This window comes from Bos grunniens, chromosome 13 (assembly GCF_055505025.1).
Source record: "Bos grunniens cultivar Pamir isolate PY7600 chromosome 13, Bosgru_T2T1.0, whole genome shotgun sequence".
NCBI classification, from domain to species: domain Eukaryota; kingdom Metazoa; phylum Chordata; class Mammalia; order Artiodactyla; family Bovidae; genus Bos; species Bos grunniens.
In genome coordinates, this window is record NC_141177.1 from 35,426,825 (window position 1) to 35,442,494 (window position 15,670).

The following is a 15,670-nucleotide window of genomic DNA, read 5'->3' on the forward strand; positions in this document are numbered from 1 at the left end:
GGGCGGGATGGAGGACAGCCAATCAAGGAGATTAGCCAGACGGAAGCCGCGAGGCTACCGGAAGCCCTCCCGAGGTTCCGACCGGAAAGCGGAAGCGGCACGCAGCACGTGGGGGTGGTGCCGGTCGGAGGCTTTGCGTCCCCTTAGGTTTCTGGAGGTGAACCTGCGGGCGGCAACGGCCTAGCGCCAGGGTCGGAGCGCGAGGAACTGGAGGGACGCTGCGGAGCAGAGACCCTCTGAACATCATGGAGAGCTCTGAGGATCAATCAGGCCCACAGCCACAGTATCCCGGGAATCACTGCATCCGCGACGGCGACTTCGTGGTGCTGAAACGGGAAGATGTGTTTAAAGCAGTGCAAGTCCAGCGGAGAAAGTAAGTCAGGTCTCTGGCCTTAGGAGTTCTCCGCCGCCACCTTCTAGACATACTCTCTCACCGGGGTCCCTTTCTTGGTTCTCTGGATTCTCAATCTTCTCCCTCGTTATCTCCTCTCGGATCTTTCCACTGAGGACTTAGCCCCCAGGATCCCATCCTTGGCCCTCGGGATCACCCTCACGCCTCCTGTCTTCCAACAGAGCCGTGACCTTATTCCTGGTCCTCTATGTTAAGTATCTTAATCTTTCCAGAGCCCTTTCCCCATTCTTGGCCCTCGCTCGTGTGCCCCGCCCCTCTTCAGCAAGCCCCTCCTTTCCCCCTCCCCCCACCCCACTTCCCACATCCTGGGGTTCTTTCCTCAAATGTTGGGTTCTTCTCTCTTGTCTTCTCACAGAACCCACCCTTCACCCTCTGATCTCATCCTTGCCTCCCAGAACCCCCTCATCACTATTTTGTGTTCTTGAAACCAACACCTTTTACCCTCCCAGATTTTCTGATTAGAAATGTGTGCTTGCTTCCAAGTACATTATTTCTATAAAATGCTTATATTAATTAAGCTTTTAAATTTAAATATAGCAGTACAGCAAAGTCCTTAGGTTATAAGTTTGATGAATGATTCCACAGTTAACACAGCTGTATAACGACTATACAGGTGAACCTTTGGTTTTTCTTTCTCGTATTGTCCTTTTAAGTTGCTTTATCACAAGATGTGGTTGTTCGAATGTGGGTCTTAAAAACATACTCTTTTAGACTAGGCTTTTCATTCCCAAGGAGACAGACAGCAACATCTTTATTTCTAAAAAGTATTCTTAAGACACATACTTTGAAACACTTTTTATCAGTTTTCTTGGCAGAAGCATAGCATTAGTTTCCATTTTATTTAGAAAATGATTCTGAGCTCAACTGCATACCAGGGCAGACTGTCCCTTCACTTTTTCCACAGGGCTGCACTCATCTGGTTGGGCAGAAGCAATCCTGGCTCTGTGAGCAGACTCTGCGCATCTCACTCTTGCCCATGTCCTTCTGACTAGGTCCCACTTTCCTGACAGCGACCTCCTGTCAGGCCGGTCAGTTTGAGTGATGTACCCTTCTTTGCATATCAGATCAGCTGCCAGAGGGTAAACCCAACCCAGCTCAGAACCAGTGTTTCACAAGCACTGAACTACTCAAAGGATGAGGCAGGGGATGGTGCACAATCTAGTCTGAGCTGAGTTTCAGCTTCTCTGAGGGGATTCATGTCCACAAATATTTTGAGTGTTTATTATGTGTCAGTCACTGAGGACCCAGCAAAGAACATGAATTGGCCCTGTCTGATTCACTTAGGATCTTGGAGAAATTCACTCAGATGATTCTAGTGAGGAGACTTAATGAAGATGGACACATACACATACAGAGTTATGAAAAGGTCTAGAGCACCAGTAGAGACTTGTGATGCATCCAGGGGTCTAGAATGATGGGAAGCCTTTGGCTGGGGTGATGTGGTGCCATCTGATTCTGTTGTGGTCAGCCTCTCAGGGCACACAGAAAGAGAAGGTGTGGGATGGGGCACAAAAACTAGTCAGTACACGTCTTTCAGAATTCAGAGTTCTATCGGTGTGGGCAGTGTCCTGAAGCTAAACAGACTTCCTGAGATCCATTGGTTCTTTGTTGAGTAGACTGTGTTATGTAGTGGAAAGAACCAGGCTTTGGGTTCAGGCAGACTTGGATTTAAATCCCAGCTCCTACTATGTAACTGCATTTTGGGCAAGACACTTTTCCTGAGCTTCAAGATTGCTCATCTGGAAAGAGCTATGTCCAGGATGACTAAATTGAGAATTAAATCAAAAAGTGTGAACCATCTGATACATACTACCTAACCTTTGATCAACACTCAGCAGGTGTTATTTCTCTTCTTTTGAAAGGAAAGTTTTTTTTGGCTTTTGTGGGATTTCCTTTTTAAATTGTGCTGTGCTTCAGTCATGTCCGACTCTTTGCAACCCTATGGACTGTACCCTGCCAGGCTCCTCTGTCCGTGGGATTCTCCAGGCAAGAATACTGGAGTAGGGTGCCATTTCCTTCTCTAGGGGATCTTCCCCACCTAGGGATGAAACCGGTGTCTCTTAAGTCTCCTGCATTGGCAGGGTGGGTTTACTACTAGTGCCACCTGGAAAGCAAAATCTGGGTAGTGGGAAAAGCTAAAATTGCCAGGGCCTCAGTAGAGCGTTGTCAGTGTTAGGCATCACTTACAAATGTGTGAATTGTCAGTAATGTTTACAGGCAAATACAAATACAGGCAAATATTTGGTTTTACTGGATAATTTTCAAAGAAAATGGCCATTTAGGCCAGGGAATTTGTTAAATCCGTGTCATCTCAATGATTGTTCAGTTTTGAGGTTTTCTTGTGTTCAGGAGGTGTCACAGTATGTGTGTTAGTGGCACGGCAATCTTGGCAACACTTTATGCTACTCAGGAAATCTGAAATATGCAAATTTGGGCATCTTGTCAGTGCAAATTGGAGCCAGACCAGTGCCTCGGAAAAAATAATGTCTTCTGTCCCTGTTTCTCATTCCAAATTCTTTGTTTTTGTGCCTTGTTTATTAATTTTATCTATCTGCCCGTAGCCCGGTTCTCTTTCATTCATTTGTCAGTTCATGGTCAGAGATAATGCTGCCAATTATCCTTTAGGGAGAGTGATTATGAAGTAAACTAGGTCAAATATATCTTTCCTAAATTGAGTGCAGATGAGATTCAGCTTATTGATTGCATTTTTCCCCCCAGGAAAGTAACTTTTGAAAAACAGTGGTTCTATCTGGATAACATCATTGGCCATAGTTATGGAACCACATTTGAAGTGACCAATGGAGGAAGCCTTCAGCCTAAGAAGAAGAAGGAAGAGCCTACTTCAGGTGCACTATACTACTTAGGATGAATAAAATAGATGCTCTTGAGCTGTCCAGTCAGAAACCTGTCAACCTGAATTAATTCTGAAATGCTAGCCCAGGCTGTTCCCAAAGGAATCTGAACTCACAATCTGAGAACTGTAGCTCAGTAGAATGAATTAGGGTTTGGTTTTGGCTTTGAGATATCCTGGGTTCTAACTCCAGCCCATCATTAACCAGCCCTCTGACCGTGGGCCAGATATTTAATCCCATGAATCCTTGCAACTTCAGTGTAAGAACAGGTGTAGAGCCCTGTTGGTGTCTAGAAGTTACCGACTTTTGAGGTAGATAGCATATAGGGAAGAGGATAAGATGTCGGGTTTTTAATTCAACTGACTAGGTTTAAGTTCCAGCTTCATCACTTACCTGGTAACCTTGAGCCAGTTATTTGGTTTCTCTAAGGTTTATCTGTAAAATAGGACCATAACACATGCTTAATGACCAAGCTATAGTGAGTATTCAATCATATGACACATAGGAAGTTGTAACAGCCTCATGGGTTTAGTATTATCATTAAATTGAATCCTTAAATTTTTATTAAAATAAGTATACTTAAAATATTTTATGAATAAAATTATTAAATAATTAAAATACTAATGAAATTCTGATTCAAACTACTTTACTAAATATTTATTAAATATTAGATATAAATATTCATATTTTTATTAACCATCAAATACATTCCAGGCATGATTAAGCACTGCAGTTACAGCAGTTTGTTAGATAGACCATCCCATAAAATTTATTTAGCAGTGGAAGTGTTAGTCATTCAGTCGTGTCTGACTCTTTGCAACCCTATGGACTGTGGAATTCTCCAGGTAAGAATACTATAGTGAGTTGCCATTTCTTCCTGCAGAAGATCTTCCAACCCAGGGATTGAACCTGGATCTCCCACATTGAGGGCAGATTCCTTACCATCTGAGCCATCAGGGATGCCTACTTAGCAGTGGGAAATGCCAAAAATAATCAAATAGACAAGCAAACAGCATAATTTCAGGTGGTGATGTGTGCTACGCAGATGGTGGAGCCGGGAGGTGTACTGAAGGCTGATTGAATGAGATAAGACTTGGCTAAGATGGTAAGCTCAGCCCTGAGTGATGTAAAGAGGATCCACCCACTTGGAAACGTTGCAAGAGCATTCCAGGTGGAGGGAGCAGCAAATGCCAAATTCCCGCATTGTAACCACCCTGCTGTGTCTGAGGAACATGAGGAAGTGGAGTGGCTGAGTACAGGGCTTGAGAAATGAGACCTGAAAAGTAGCCGGGTACCAAATCATGTGTAACCTTGCGGGTCGCCTTTAAATTGCTACAGGAAGTCACTGTGTGGTTTTGTGCGTTGGAATAGATGAGCCAGTTTGCATTTTAAAAAGAACTCTGCTGTCCAGGTGGATTGTTAGGGGGCAAGAGTGGAAGCAAGAATATGAATGAGAGGCTTGGGCTAGTTGTGACAAGAAAGGATAGTGGATTGGGGTGGGGGCAGTGGAATTCATTGGAAAAGACCCCGATGCTGAGAAAGATTGAAGGCAAAAGAAGAGGGCAGCACAGGATGAGACGGTTAGCATCACTGACTCAATGGACATGGATTTGAGCAAACTCTGGGAGATAGTAGAGGACAGAGGAACCTGGTGAGTACAGTCCATGCGGTCACAAAGAGTCTGACATGACTTAGCAACTGAACAACAAAAGAAGTAGAACTGAAAGGCCAAATATAAGTGGCCGACGGGCTGGATATAGATATAAACTTAGAAGAAGAAAGATTTTTAAATAATTTCAGATCATATATGTCATAGAGCAATTTTCTTCCTTAGAAACCAAAGAAGCGGGCACTGATAATCGAAATATAATTGATGATGGAAAATCTCAGAAACTTACTCAAGATGACATAAAAGCTTTAAAGGACAAAGGCATTAAAGGCGAGGTAAAATTCAAAGAATTTTTTGTTTCGTTTTCATTTTTTATTTAGGAAATTGGTTGCTTTTTAAAGCAGACTTTTCCTAAGGTAAGATGTAAAAATACAGTACATTTCTATTAAAAATAGCTTGAAGTGTTTATGCAATTCAGTGTGTCAAAGATTTTGTTTCTTAAACACAAGAATGTAAGTGAATGACATTACTAATATTGTTAACAAAAGGGAATTTGATAACTTACTGCATCTTAGAGCTTGACTTTGTTCATTTTCAATAATGTTTTCAGCCAGTGTCTTCAGGACTGACAGTGTACATTACCTCTTTTCTCCCTAAATTGTATATGTCTGTTCTTTTACTTTGATTTAAATGGAGTTATAAGGTACTAATATTTTAATACAAATTCTGGATAGAGTATAAAAATACTAAGTTCATCCATTTGGACTTCTGTGGAAAAGGGCCTGGAGAATCAGACTTTTGGATACACTCTGTGGTAAGAAACCTTTGAAGTTATCTGTGCTATGAAAATAAAGTTTCAGGAAATCTGCTTGCTCCTTTTCTTATAGGAAATAGTTCAGCAATTAATTGAAAATAGTACAACATTCCGAGACAAGACAGAATTTGCTCAAGATAAATATATAAAAAAGAAGAAAAAGAAGTAAGTAATTATGCTTTTAAAAGGATGAAAATACAAAATATTTTTATAGATTTATAAAATGTATTATTTAAATAAAATATTTTTAAACTAGCTTTTTAAAATTAATGTTCTGTTTTTCTTCCTCCAGATATGAAGCCATGATTACTGTTGTGAAGCCGTCCACCCGCATTCTTTCAGTTATGTATTATGCAAGAGAACCTGGAAAAATTAAGTACGCTTTGTTTCCTTTCAAAAGTATAATTGGGGGAAAATATATCTTTAAGAAAGTCATGATTTTAAATAAAATGAAAATCTTGCTCATCTGCATAAAGTATCCTCCTACTTCATAAATTGTAAGTCCTTTTTTACTATTGCCTCCAAAGCAATCAATAATCTTATCAACATCATTTTTATGAAACAAACAAAACTTGAAAAATGATGGTTAAAATAGAAGACTTTGCTTAGCTAAAAATGAATACATTATTCTTTTTTCCTTAGCCACATGAGATACGATACACTCGCCCAGATGTTGACATTGGGAAATATCCGTGCTGGCAATAAAATGATTGTGATGGAGACGTGTGCAGGCTTGGTGCTGGGTGCGATGATGGAACGAATGGGAGGTAAGATTTAATGTTTTGATGTTCATTAAAAGCCTACCATGATTTGAGTAGAGGGGTCTAAAAAATTCAAACTCATGGAAAGTGAGGTTGAGTTACTGGAAGTTAATGAAATGACTTGGGTGTGCCTGCACAGCTCCAGTCTCTGGGAGCTTCCTCCACAGTCCACATCTCCCAGCCTGAGCTGTGTTGGCATCCCCAGTGGCAGTGTCCTTTCCAGCTTCCATGTCAGTGGGGGTGGTTCTGAAGCCTGTGACCGGCTAGGACTTCAGGACAGTGATTTCAATTTCAGTAAACTCTTGGGTAACTGGTGCTCATTTTATTGGCCTGAATTGAGGGGAGGGAATAGGGTGGGAAGAATACTAGGTATGTATCCTATCCTAGAAGAAAACAACACAGCCTGATTTGCCTACCCTTTCTCTGACCCTGTTGAAGATAAGAACTTTTAAACTGCCTGTTTAAAGATTGGCCCAGAGAGAAGCTGAGAGCCAGTCGCCAATCATGTTACATACAAATTCGCAGGCGCACAGGGTTTTACTGTAGTGTCAATGGGGGTATACTTCTTTAAGACTTCCTGTGTACCTGTTTGGAATTGTGTTGCCTCCATTGGGAAGATACATAGAGTCCAGATGGACCTCCCTGAGGAGCTGCATCATCTTCAACCTCTGAACAACATAAAGCAGAGAAACTTTCAGTCTCCATAACATGGCATACCCTGAGGGTAGCATAGTCAAGTTGTCTCCATTAAGCAGATGTCTGTTTCTTTTATCTTTTCAGGTTTTGGCTCCATTATTCAGCTTTATCCTGGAGGTGGACCTGTTCGGGCAGCAACAGCATGTTTTGGTTTTCCAAAATCTTTCCTCAGTGGTCTTTATGAATTCCCCCTCAACAAAGTGGACAGTCTCTTAAATGGTACATTTTCTGCCGAGATGTTGTCTTCAGAGCCAAAAGACATTGCTTCAGTTGAAGAAAGTAATGGCACACTGGAGGAAAAACAGACTTCTGAACAAGAGAATGAAGATAGCATAGCAGAGGCCCCAGAGAGCAATCACCCAGAAGAACAAGAAAGAATGGAAATTGTCTCTCAAGATCCAGACTATAAGGAGCCTAAAGAGAGTGGAAGTAAAAAGGATTATGTAAGAATGTTAAGAGTTCCCACTACCCTCATAATGCTTTCCCCAAGGCTTCAGTTAACTTCATGTAAGCCTTGAGATTTGATTTGACTTTAAGAGCATCAGCTCCCAAGATAATAAATATCAAAACAGAGAAAGAGTGTGTGTGAGTGTATACATGTGTGATTTCATCTTTGGGATGGAACTTTAGGATACAGAAGCATTATATAGGTAGCTCCATGATGGTTTTATAACAGCAGGGATCTTATGTGTTTTCAACTTCCCTATAAATGATCTCCCTCTGTTGCTTTAGTTCAAGTTGATAATTATTGTTAAAATGTTTGGATAGACCAGTATTTCCAAAAACCTGACTCAGCATGTTGGTTTCTTATTTTTCTTCTTGAAGATTCAGGAAAAGCAGAGGAGACAAGAAGAGCAGAAGAAAAGACATTTAGAGGCTGCTGCTCTGCTGAGTGAAAGAAACGCAGATGGGTGCGTTGATGAAAGATCACAGGCGATGTCTTGGTGTTCAAGGGCTCTGCTTCAGGCAGATTAGCACTCTCTGCTTATCTGCTTTGGTTGTAGCGGGGACAAGCATGATGATTCTGTCTTGGATTTGTAAAGAAAGGAGACTGCATCTGGCAGGGGTGGGAAATTGATTATGCTGATTTCAGAGTTTTAAAAGAAATTGAAATTTCTCCAATGATAGCACATGATCAGATGGGGCTTTGCAGTCCCACTAGCTGCAGTGGGTGGGGCATTCCAGTTGATGTGATACTGGCTAAGGGCAAGGGCTAAGGAAAACCTGACGGGAGAGGTAGATTTGGGTATCTACAAAGCCAATGTTACAATGTTGGATTTGTTTCCAGATTTTTTTTTTTTAATCAAGAATGTCATTAAATTCCACTTCGAGTTGCCAAGCACCATAAGAGTTTATAATCCAATTTGTGTTTCTTAGAAAGTAATAGTTCATGATTTTACTGTTTGGGATCTCTAGAATATTATATTTAAAAGTCTTCCTTGTGTGAGTCATGCAAATAAATATATGAATATTTTAGATGCATTTCAAAACCTGTGCTCCACCTTGGGACATAGAGAAATAATTTGTCTAACATTTTCTTGCAGGTTAATTGTAGCTAGTCGTTTCCATCCCACTCCACTGCTGCTGTCTTTGCTGGACTTTGTGGCTCCTTCAAGGCCATTCGTGGTCTACTGTCAGTATAAAGAGGTAATACTGACATGGAATGGACTAGAATTCTTACATCTAAACATTGCAGCCCTCAAAATAATTATTTATAGAACTCTGTTTATGCCTTTAGCCTCTGTTGGAGTGCTACACAAAACTTCGGGAAAGAGGAGGGGTCATCAACCTCAGGCTGTCTGAAACCTGGCTCAGAAATTACCAGGTACGTACGTGTTCTTACAGCCAGTCCCTGGGAGCTACTCTCCTGGGTTGCCAGCGCAGTAGTACCGAAAGCTGGGGCTCTCCCTGTTTCTATCTACAGAGATGAAAGAGTCTCATGTCTGTAACTCAAAGTGCCCTGACCTTTCCTGACCCTTTTTTCTTTTATCATGTCATAGTAACTCAAGTCCAGAGACACTTAAAATGCAGACAACTGTGCTTAATGTTTCCCCAAGGCTTCGAGAGCACTGTACAGTGAATAACTGATAATAGCAAAATTCCTCAGCTAACAAGAAGGTGACCCTTTCCTCTTTGCTGGGATGTCTTTGCAGCAAGTGTTCAGGATTTCCTGATGGAGTCTGTAAGTTCAGGTTCTCTGAAAGGTAGAAGTGTAAGAGATTGATTGGAGAAACACCTTTGAAAGATAAAGAGAGAGGGAGCAGGATTAGGCAGGGAGCGTTGCCAGACCATCGTGCCGGTCTGATGCCTATGACAGAGTTGGAGGACAAAGCGGGAGGAAGGGCTTGCGTGCTGCTCCGACAAAGTCTCAGGATGATGAGGAACCCCAGAGCAGAGATTGCCCACTAGAGGAGTGCAGTATTGGACAGTTGTGGTACCTGTGCTCAGCTATCAACTTGGAATAACCCATAGCCTCCATATGTGTGACTGTTAAATGCACACATCTTAAAGGAGCAGCAGCTAAAGGCTTTCTGTTGCTTCACCTCAACAGCCAGTTCCCTGTTAGAGATCTAAGACGTGGCGGGGGGCGCACCTCATGACTGTCACAGGCCCTGCTTTGCTTCCTGGATATCTTACTTAATCCAGGACATTCTGCAGACCTGGAAAACCTTGCACTTCACAGTAGTCAACTTATTCTAGAAACAGGAGAAAAGAATTTTTGACAAGAGTTAACAGGGTGTTGGAGAAGGAAGGCTCTGGCTATATGTCAATAGCTACTTCTCCATGGACCCAGCTCCGCTGTTGACCATGAAGCTTTCTGGAGCCAAGAGGGAGAAAGCCAGGCCTAGATCACTACACAAACCAGTTGCCCTTTTACCTCCAGGAACTTGCTTCAGGTTTAAGAGAAATTATTTCACTTATATTTTTCAAAGAAAATCACTCAAATCAATTTCTATACTTTTATCTGCACTATTATGTGAAAGAAGGACCTCCTTAGGAATTGGTCTGATTAATTTGTTCTCTCTTCAAGAGAATCTGTGTCATTTAAATTCTGATTTCTGGCATGTGTATTGTTAGCATGGCCTTATCTGCTTAGGGAAACATGAATGTCTTTCTGTCTTGATTAGGTTTTGCCAGATCGAAGTCATCCCAAACTACTGATGAGCGGAGGTGGAGGGTACCTTCTCTCAGGCTTCACTGTTGCCATGGACAACCTTAAAGCAGACCCCAGTCTCAAATCTAGCACCAGCACTTTAGAATCTCACAAGACTGAAGAGCCAGCAGCTAAAAAACGGAAATGCCCAGAATCTGACTCTTAACCTTTTAAAAATTGCTTTGATTTTTGTTCTCAGACACTATACAGTTAGTAAGTAAACCTTAAATGCCATTACTAATTGTGTTTTCATATCCTAAGAATAAGAACTTGTTTATACACCTGTTCCCAGGAAGGACAAGTAAGCCTTTTGTCCACCTCTGACATAGCTAGGTTTGGACTGTCGAAACCTTGAGCTGAAATACCTGAACCTGGGGTAAGCAGTGGTCTGGTTTATGGCCAATTCTGTTTATTTCACAAAAATCTTTAAGTCCTCTCAGTACTCTGTGCAAATTTCTTGAGAATTTAGAGATCAAAGAAATATATTTATACAAAGTTTTGTTTATATGTTAAGCTAAGTGGAATAACACACCATCAGTGAAACTTGGGTACTATAAAGAAGGAATTTGTGGAAGAAATTTCCTCTCTTCATTACGTTCTCTTCAACCTAAGCAATATGAATGAGTGTGAGATTTACAGTACCAAAAATGTCCATCCTTTTCCTTTCAATGGAATAAACTTTTAAAAAATATTTTACTATTTTAATAGTTGATGACCTGGAAAAACCCTTGAGTATTTATTTTATTGCTGTTTTTGTCAGTAGGTGTAGTAGGGTACTTCTTTGCATTGATTTGCCACACCTCTCATTCTTTTGTTCCAAATAAAGTGACTAGAATTTTTATGTACTATTAAAGGAAGCAAATGGTTTTTTCTCCCCCCAGAGACTTATGGAGATAGATACATGTATGTGAATATTAGTATATGCACATATATATATTTATATACACGCACATGCACATGGAGACAGAATGCACTGTCTGTATGAACTATAACAAAGTTTAGTGCAGGGCTTAGACCAGTCCTCATTGCATTAATGTCACTCCTTGTCAAATGTATTTTAAAGTGCCTTTTTTGGTGATTATTAATGCTGGTTTGTTGAGCTCTGGCATGACTGGGGGTTAGCCTTTCTAAGCTCTGAAAAAAAGTGTAATCAAATTATTTTGGTCATCTGCTGCAGCCAAGAAAAAATGTTTAGAGGAAGTCAAGGCTCTTGTCCATTGAGAATCTGAGTCTTGCTCATTAAACATGTTCATCATGTATGTTGTTAATGTCATTACAGAATAGATGTGGATCATCCAGCAAGGAGCATCTCAAAAAGAAAAAAAGATTGCTCTTTCCTAATAGCATGTACTGTTCTAAAAATGGCCAGTGGTGATTACCAACAGGTACAGTTCTGATTCCTCTTTCTTAAAACAATTGCTTTTAAGGAACAAAAGCATTTTGTTCTATGATCTGTCTGACTTATATTAATGATGCAGTTAGTGATGCCACCTTCATTCGCTTTCAGCTGATTGTGACACATGGTCTGTGTAAGAAAACATGCGTGGATTGGCATCTCCAATCCAGGCATGGATTCACTGAACATGTGATCTCACTGAACATGTCCATGAAAACAGTTGTCACCCTCATGCATCCAGTCAAGTCTGGTCAAAGAGAACACAATATATGCACAGACAGATTCAGTAGTGGTTGGTCTCCACTGGTCACTGTTGTTAGAACCATATCCTACTTGAAACTCAACCAGTTTTCAAGTCCGATCTCATTCAATTCAGTCTAGGGGTCTGCACTGCCAAGGCCCTGTGTGCCCATATAGCTACCCTGGAGTTGTGAACTTAATGCACCAGGTTTATCTATTACTTTTTCTCATTCATGTAATTTACTTAATCTTTGAGTCCTGATGATTTAATTCAGTGGTTTGAAGATTTAGTGTGCACCAGAATCTCCTCGTGGGCTTATTAAAACACAGATTGATGAGCTGCACTGAGTTTCTGAGTAAGTCTGTGATGGGGCAGAAGATTCACATTTCTAAGTTTCCAAGTGACACTGGTGCTGCTGGAGCATAACCAACTACTTGAGAAACATTTATGTGTGGACACCCAAATCACACGTGTCTTGTTTGTAAAATGGACATCACCTTTGGAGCAGATAAGTGGGTAATTCTATGGCTACTGGACATCCAGTCACCAGGAGAGTTATGCGAAATAGCACTTAAATGAGTGGCCATCAAAAAGTAAAGACAATCATTAATAATGTCCATCATACTCTTCATTTGATTAGGGTACTTGGAAATATAATGTGTTAATTAGATTTTTTAGCTTAAAGGTGTACTAATATTGTATGAAGCAATTTTTTTCAGCTTTATTGAGTTATAACTGACATAATATTTTGTAAGCTTAATGTGTTAGTGTGTTGATTTGATACACATATATTGCAGAATTATTATCACCATAGCATTAACTAACACCTCCACCTGTGACATAATTACCATTTTTGTGGGGGTGGGGGAAGGACATTAAAATTTTACTATCATAGAGCCTGTACAGGGCTGGCCAAAGCATGTCGGGAGCAGGCTCTGAGGCCGCTGGGCCCCAGCTGCCACCCTGGACATTAAATTTTTAGAAGTTATCAGACTTTTCTGTGCAGTTCTACCAGAAATTCAGAAACCTGAAAGGAAAATCCAGTTTAGAGAGAATGTTCGAAGGATTGCTGTAACTCTCTTCATATTCTTAGTATGTCGTCAGATACCACTCCTTGGAATCATGTCATCAGATTCTGTAGATCCTTTCTACTGTATGAGAGTTATTCTTGCATCCAAAGAGGAACTCTAATGGAATTGGGTATCTCCTCAATTGTTACATCTGTTTGATCATGCAGTTGTTAGCTGGAACCAAAATCATTGAAATTGGAGTACACGAGACAGAACCTTGTTCAGTGGAGCTCAGAGATTTGGTACAATCATTACCATTGGGTAAGCCATGGTTGTATGTATGTCATGATGGGCATGTATGGGGATCTGCTGAAGTGGATGCTGGAATCTGTCTCCTTATCATTCAGGATGTTTTCTCAGACTTGGTCTCTTACCTGTGCTGTCAGCCAGGTGGCTGTCATGATGGTAGTCACTGCCTGCATCTGTATGTCAGCTTGGTCACATTTATATTGTTCCTTATGTCACTGGGTTACGTACATTGTTGGTACAACATGCTGTTGAGTTTAATTGCTATTTAAAATGTCTCCCAACAGTCTGCTGTAATTTGTTATTGAAATAAAGTTACTGTGTATAAACAGGCACAGAGCAAGCCAGATGATAAAAATCTAAGTCTAAACTTTTTTTATAAGCAGACAGTAAAAATTCTTTGTAATGGGTTAAAAAAAGTTTACTCTCAACAACTTTTAGGTATATAACTATGATTAACTATAATCACCATTTTGTTGTTGTCCAGTCGCGAAGTCACGTCCAACTTTTTTCAACCCCGTCCATGTACTGCAGCATGCCAGGCTTCCCTGTCCCCCACTATCTCCCAGAGTTTGCATCCACATCTGCTGAGTCAGTGGATCCTGTCTAACCATCTCATCCTCTGCTGCCCTCTTTTCCTTTTGCCCTTGTTCTTTTCCAGCATCAGGGTCTTTTCCAGCATGTCAGCTGTTCACATCAGGTAGCCAAAGTATTGGAGCTTCAGCTTCAGCATCAGTCTTTCCAATGAATATTCAGGGTTGATTTCCTTTAGGATTGACTGGTTTGATCTTGCAGTCCAAGGGACTCTCAAGAATCTTCTCCAGCACCACAATTCTAAAGCATCAATTATGTAGTTTTCCTTATGGTCCACCTCTCACATCTGTACATGACTACTGGAAAAACCATAGCTTTGACTATACATATCTTTGTCAGCAAAGTGATGTCTTTTCTTTCTAATATGCTGTCTAGATTTATCAAGGCCTTCCTTCCAAGGAGCAAGTGTCTTAATTTTATGACTGCAGCCACTATGTGAAGTGATTTTGGACCCCAAGAAAATAAAATCTGTCACTGCTTCCACTTTTTCTCCTTCTATTTGCTATGAAGTGATGGGACCAGATGCCATGATCTTAGTTTTTTGAATCTTGAGTTTTAAGCCAGCTTTTTCACTCTCTTCTTTCACCCTCATCAAGAGGCTGTTTAATTCCTCTTCGCTTTCTCCCATTAGAGTGGTATCGTCTTCATATCTGAGGTTGTTGCTATTTCTCCCAGTGATCTTGACAGTCACCATGCTCTACATTAATTCCCCAGAATGTGTTCATCTTAGAACTAAAAGCTGGTGCCTCTTGACCAGTATCTCCCCATCTCCTGCACCCACCAGCTCCTGGCAACCACCTTGTTTTAAGGGAAGTTTATTGAATTTGTTACATTATTGCTTCTGTTGTTTTTATGTTCTGATTTTTGGGGGTTTTTTGGTTCTTTTTTTTTTTGGCCACTAGGCATAGGATCTTAGCTCCTCCACCAGAGTTTGAACCCACACCCTCTGCATTAGAAGGTGAAGACTTAACCACTGCACCATGAAGGTCCCCAGCAACCACCACTTTACTTTGTTTCTATGAGTTTTATATTTTTAGATTCCACATAAAAGTGACATAGTATTCACCTTTAGCTTATTTCAGTTAGCATAATGCCCTTGAGATCTATCCATGTTGTCACAAATGGCAGGATTTCTCTGCTCATTGCTGAATGACACACCATTGTAAATACATACCACATCTACCCATTCATCTGTTGACAGACATTTAGGTTGTTTCTGTTATCTTGTCTATTGCAAATAATGCTGCAATGAACATGGGAGTGCAAATACCTCTTCGAGATACTAATTTCATTTTCTTCAGAAACATATTCAAGGACAAAAAGTCTATACATTTTTACACTCCCCCTACATTTTGTATTTTTGATATTTTGTCTTTTTCATGTGCCATTTCCACTTTCACTTTCAAGTACTGAAAGTGAAGTGAAGTCACCCCATCGTGTCCGACTCTGCGACGCCATGGACTGTAGCCCACCAGGCTCCTCCGTCCATGGGATTCTCCAGGCAAGAATACTGGAGTGGGTTGCCATTTCCTTCTCCAGGGGATCTTCCCCACCCAGGGATCGAACCCAGGTTTCCCATATTGCAGGCAGACACTTTAACCTCTGAGCCACCAGGGAAGCCCACAGAGTACTGAAGCATGTCCTAAAAATCTGATTACTAAGACTCACTTTGTTCTATTCTTCCTGATTTTGGACTCTATAGAAGGGATCTGATTACATCTGATATTTTTTACTTCAAATAGAATGTTGCCTCTGGGCTAGTGATTGGGACATTTCATTTTCAAACTGCCAGAAACTTAACAAGGCACTAAAGAAACTTTGTTTC

The 15,670-nt window shown here is 40.8% G+C and overlaps 1 protein-coding gene across 4 annotated transcripts; it reads left to right on the forward strand.

The window, feature by feature from the left end:
* The first annotated feature begins 79 nt into the window (after positions 1-79).
* Positions 80-13,609, forward strand: TRMT6 (tRNA methyltransferase 6 non-catalytic subunit). Of its 4 annotated transcripts, none has more exons than XM_086333439.1 (11): positions 80-373; positions 3,131-3,258; positions 5,099-5,208; positions 5,761-5,852; positions 5,980-6,184; positions 6,330-6,454; positions 7,229-7,587; positions 7,970-8,055; positions 8,689-8,791; positions 8,883-8,969; positions 10,273-13,609. In XM_086333439.1, the coding sequence occupies exons 6-11, from the start codon at positions 6,334-6,336 to the stop codon at positions 10,462-10,464; spliced, it is 948 nt and encodes a 315-aa protein (XP_086189565.1). In that variant the 5' UTR covers positions 80-373; positions 3,131-3,258; positions 5,099-5,208; positions 5,761-5,852; positions 5,980-6,184; positions 6,330-6,333; the 3' UTR covers positions 10,465-13,609. The 4 variants fall into 4 exon arrangements, with proteins under 4 accessions (XP_086189565.1, XP_086189562.1, XP_086189564.1 ...); XM_086333436.1 differs by having other exon boundaries at positions 5,980-6,063; XM_086333438.1 differs by lacking the exon at positions 3,131-3,258.
* Positions 13,610-15,670: the final 2,061 nt, after the last annotated feature.

Excerpts from the sequence above, each read along its gene's own strand:
- TRMT6 (XM_086333436.1), top strand. The coding sequence starts at position 246 with ATGGAGAGCTCTGAGGATCAATCAGGCCCACAGCCACAGTATCCCGGG. Across the intron at positions 374-3,130 it reads GTGCAAGTCCAGCGGAGAAA|GAAAGTAACTTTTGAAAAAC; the intron begins GTAAGTCAGGTC and ends TTTTCCCCCCAG. Across the intron at positions 6,064-6,329 it reads AGAGAACCTGGAAAAATTAA|CCACATGAGATACGATACAC; the intron begins GTACGCTTTGTT and ends TTTTTTCCTTAG.